The 3,667-nt window shown below is 50.1% G+C and overlaps 1 protein-coding gene across 1 annotated transcript in view; it reads left to right on the top strand.

Annotated features, from left to right (window-relative positions):
- The window catches only part of PADI3 (peptidyl arginine deiminase 3), a 29,518-nt gene that overhangs the window by 12,117 nt on the left and 13,734 nt on the right, over positions 1 to 3,667 (top strand). The window contains exons 4-6 of the mRNA XM_003783860.2: positions 577 to 638; positions 1,549 to 1,666; positions 2,647 to 2,772. Coding sequence (XP_003783908.1) covers positions 577 to 638; positions 1,549 to 1,666; positions 2,647 to 2,772 — 306 coding nt within the window. The remainder of the gene's footprint in view (positions 1 to 576; positions 639 to 1,548; positions 1,667 to 2,646; positions 2,773 to 3,667) is intronic.

The following is a 3,667-nucleotide window of genomic DNA, read 5'->3' as shown; positions in this document are numbered from 1 at the left end:
AAAAAAAAAAAAAGAAGAAGAAGAAGAACCAAGAATGCTTTCTTTTTTTCCAAAACAGTAAGACTTATTCTGACTCCTTGAGTGCTCCGTTTGTGTTGTAAAACCTCCTCTAGTCCCTAGAGAGAAGCCGTTAAGAAAGTGGAATGGGGGTGGGATTTGGGAAGTGGGAACAGCTGATGAAGGCTCAAGGATGACACACAGCCAGAAGGAGTTGAGGCAGCTTTATACAGACAAGAATGTTCTGGGAGACCTGAGCCCAGTGCAGGGTATGCTCTAACACAGCAAGGGCTTGTAGGGACACTGAAGAGGGAGCAGTCAGGGAAGGCTTCCTGGAGGAGGCAGCATTTTACCTGAGCCTTTGCTGTGACCCTGCTTCTTCCCCAAAACCTCTTTTCTCTAGCCCAAAGAGGGAGGCTCCAGATGCCCCCAACCCTGGGATGTGTTTCCTTGGGAATGACTTACATTTTCCCAGTCCCAGGTAGGCCCTGGGATCAAGATTTAAAAAGTAAAGGCCATGGGCCTGTCTTAGGCTCTTGGAAACTTCGTAGTAATGGAACCACTGCCTTCCCCTTGCAGACATCTCTCTGGATTGTGACCTGAACTGTGAAGGCAGGCAGGACAGGAATTTTGTGGACAAGGTAGGTATCTCTGCCTGGGCCCAGAAGTGGGAGTGGAGTATGGAGCTGCTCTAAGCCTGGTTAGGAGGGGTGAGGCCATTCCAGGTTATCACCCTGCCTCCCAGCTGATGCTGAGCTCAGGGGAGCCAAATAGGAACCAGGCATGGCTGGGGATCTTTCACCAGGAGAAAAATCATCAAGAATCATTAGACAGAGAATAACGCAGCCCTGAGACTCAAAATCTAGGTCAGGAGTAGACAAACTTTGTCTGTAAAATCCAGATAGCAAATATTTTAGGCTCTGTGAGCCAAACTCTCAATTCTGCCATTGTGGCTGCTGTGAAATCAGCCACAGACAGTACATACATTAATGGATGCAACTGTGTCTCCATAAAACTTTATTTACAAAAACAGGCAGCGGGCCATAACGTGTGGATCTCCTGATGTAGGTGAAAAGGGAAATCTAGTAAGTGTGAACGTGTTAAAGAACTTGGGACTGAATTGTGTTGGCGCTTACTATGTTGAGAGTTCGGAGGAGAAGGTCACGATGGGCCGGGTGAGCAAGGAAGACTTCCTAGGAGGCTCTGAAGGGCTATAGGAGGAAGGGCATTCCCAGTGGAGGGAACAGCAGGAGCAGAGGCAAGGCAGGAGATGTGGAGGAAAAAGTATTCTGTGACATTGCCTGTTGAAGAAGGGGATGCTGGCTGGAGGCACATCACCCACTGCTGTGAAAGACAGCTTTTGCGGTTTGGAATTGAGGGTGTGGCAATAGGGAGCCATTGCTGTTTCTTGAGCAGGCGGTGCTTCCAAGAAAATGAGGCTATCCCTTCAGAGTGGAGTGAAGGGTTAGGAGGCTGGCCAAGAGCTTGCTGGGGAGGGAGACACAGGTCTGATCTGAGCCCCCATCACGGGCTATGTTTTGCCACTGGCAGCGGCAGTGGGTCTGGGGGCCCAATGGATATGGTGCCATCTTGCTGGTGAACTGTGACCGTGATGATCTGAGTTGTGATGACCAGGACAATTGTGACCAGCGTGTGCGCTGCCTGCAAGGTGAGGGGGTTGGGGCAGCCCAGGTTGCTGGGTGTTCAGGGTCACTGCTCCCCATAAGGGTTCCAACCCACAGGCAGCACTCTGAAGGCAGAGCTCAGGGTCAGAGTTCCAGCCCCAGATACACCTGGATATTCCAGAAAACCCATCTCAGGCTGCCAGCTGCCTCTCCCCAGTACTAGTGGGCACTCGTACAGCAGGGCAGAAACTCTAGAAACAAGCTTCCCCCCAGTCTTTCCCTTCAGGGAGCAGAGGATGCTAACATTGCTTTAGCACCTACCTCGTGCCAGGCCCTTTCTCCAAATTTCCATATAATCATCTATGCAGCAGGTGGAGCACCTCATCAACCCATTTTAGAGATGAGGGTGTGAAGACTGAGGTCGGGAGAGTCATGAAGCCACATAGCTGGTCTGCATCCGAGCTAAGGCTTGCCCTTCCACACAAGGGTGGGCCTCTCCCCACCCCGCACCTCTGGCCTATGTTTCTGTGGTGCCCCACGGTCAGCAGCCCCATGGAGAATGAGACAGCTGCATCCTGGGGGTGCACCAGGTGCTGTCCACAGATGTCACAGCCACCTTGGAAGTGGCATCATCTGGAGATGGGAACCCTGAGGCTCAGGAAGGGAGGGGCTGGTGGGCATCACAGGGCGTGATGCTGGGAGGGAGACTAGGACCCTCACCTGTGTGATGCCAAGCAGCCCTCACCCTGCACACAATTCTCTAGAGCACCCATCGTGTGTCAGGCACCAGGCTGACTGTGACACACTTCATGTCTCTGTGGGCAGATGAGGAAACATGGGCCCAGGAGAGGATCTCAGGTAGCTCCACACATCGACCAGGCATCTTCATGGTTTGCTCTTGGTGATTTCCAGTGTGGTCACAGAGCAGGGCTGGGAGACCCACTCCCTGGGGAAGGGCGGGCAGGAGGAGGAGGAACTGTCATCCAGGGCCCTTGAGTCTCTACCCTGCTGTTTGGCTTCCCAGACCTGGAAGATATGTCTGTCATGGTCCTGCGGACCCAGGGTCCTGCTGCCCTCTTCGATGACCACAAACTTATCCTCCACACCTCCACTTATGATGCTGAGCGGGCCCAGGTCTTCCATGTCTGTGGTGAGTGTGCTCGTGCTGTCTCTCTTTGCAACCTGGGTGCCACTTCCAGATGTCCCACCAGGGAGCCTTGTCCTTTTGCCTGGGGTTGGTGGGCAGGCTCTGATGGACCCCAGGAGATACCTTTGGGGGTGGCCCTAAGAACAGCTAGAAGCAAGAGCTTTGGATCTGATCAGCTGACTCCCACCCAGCACACTGCCTGGCCCAAGGTCATTTTATGGGATGAATGTATTTTTAAAAATATATGTTATGCTTATTTAGAAATTCTTATTTTCAAAAATTTCAAACATATACAAAGAAGAACAGTGTGATGAGCTGTCTGTCACTCAGATTCCACAATGAACACTGTTCTATTGTCTTCATCTGTCTCTTTTTGTTTGCTGGGGCTTTATAAAGCCAGCCCCAGATACCATTGATTTTTGTCCCTACATGAATCAGTGTGCATCTCTCTCTCTCAAAAAAAAAAAAAAAAAAAAAAAAGGCTATTTTACAGCCACAATGCCATCATCTCAAGAAATACAAGATCTAAGTGCTTCTGAAAAACAGAAACTATATATAAGTACTGAGATGCTCATTTTTAATTTAATATGTTTTATAATGTTTGAATGTTTTATTTTATTTTTGCATTTGTTAGGTAAAGTCCCTCTTGTAATTGTGTCCTCCCCCCCAATACGTATCCTCATAAGAGAAAAATTAAGATGCTCATTTTAAAAACAATTGGGCAATGCAGAAGCACAGAAAGAAAAACTTCAGAGTTCTCCAAGCCCTTGCCCTTTGATCTGACCCTAAAACATGTTCGCTGGTGGCTTGGCGCCTGTGGCTCAAGCGGCTAAGGTGCCAGCCACATACACCTAAGGTGGCGGGTTCGAATCCCCAGCCCGGGCCCGCCAAACAACAA

The sequence above is a fragment of the Otolemur garnettii genome, unplaced genomic scaffold (genome assembly GCF_000181295.1).
Source record: "Otolemur garnettii isolate 467f Iridium unplaced genomic scaffold, OtoGar3 scaffold00009, whole genome shotgun sequence".
Lineage (NCBI taxonomy): Eukaryota > Metazoa > Chordata > Mammalia > Primates > Galagidae > Otolemur > Otolemur garnettii.
Note: the sequence above shows the minus strand (reverse complement) of the source record. Positions and strands in the feature narration are given on the sequence as shown.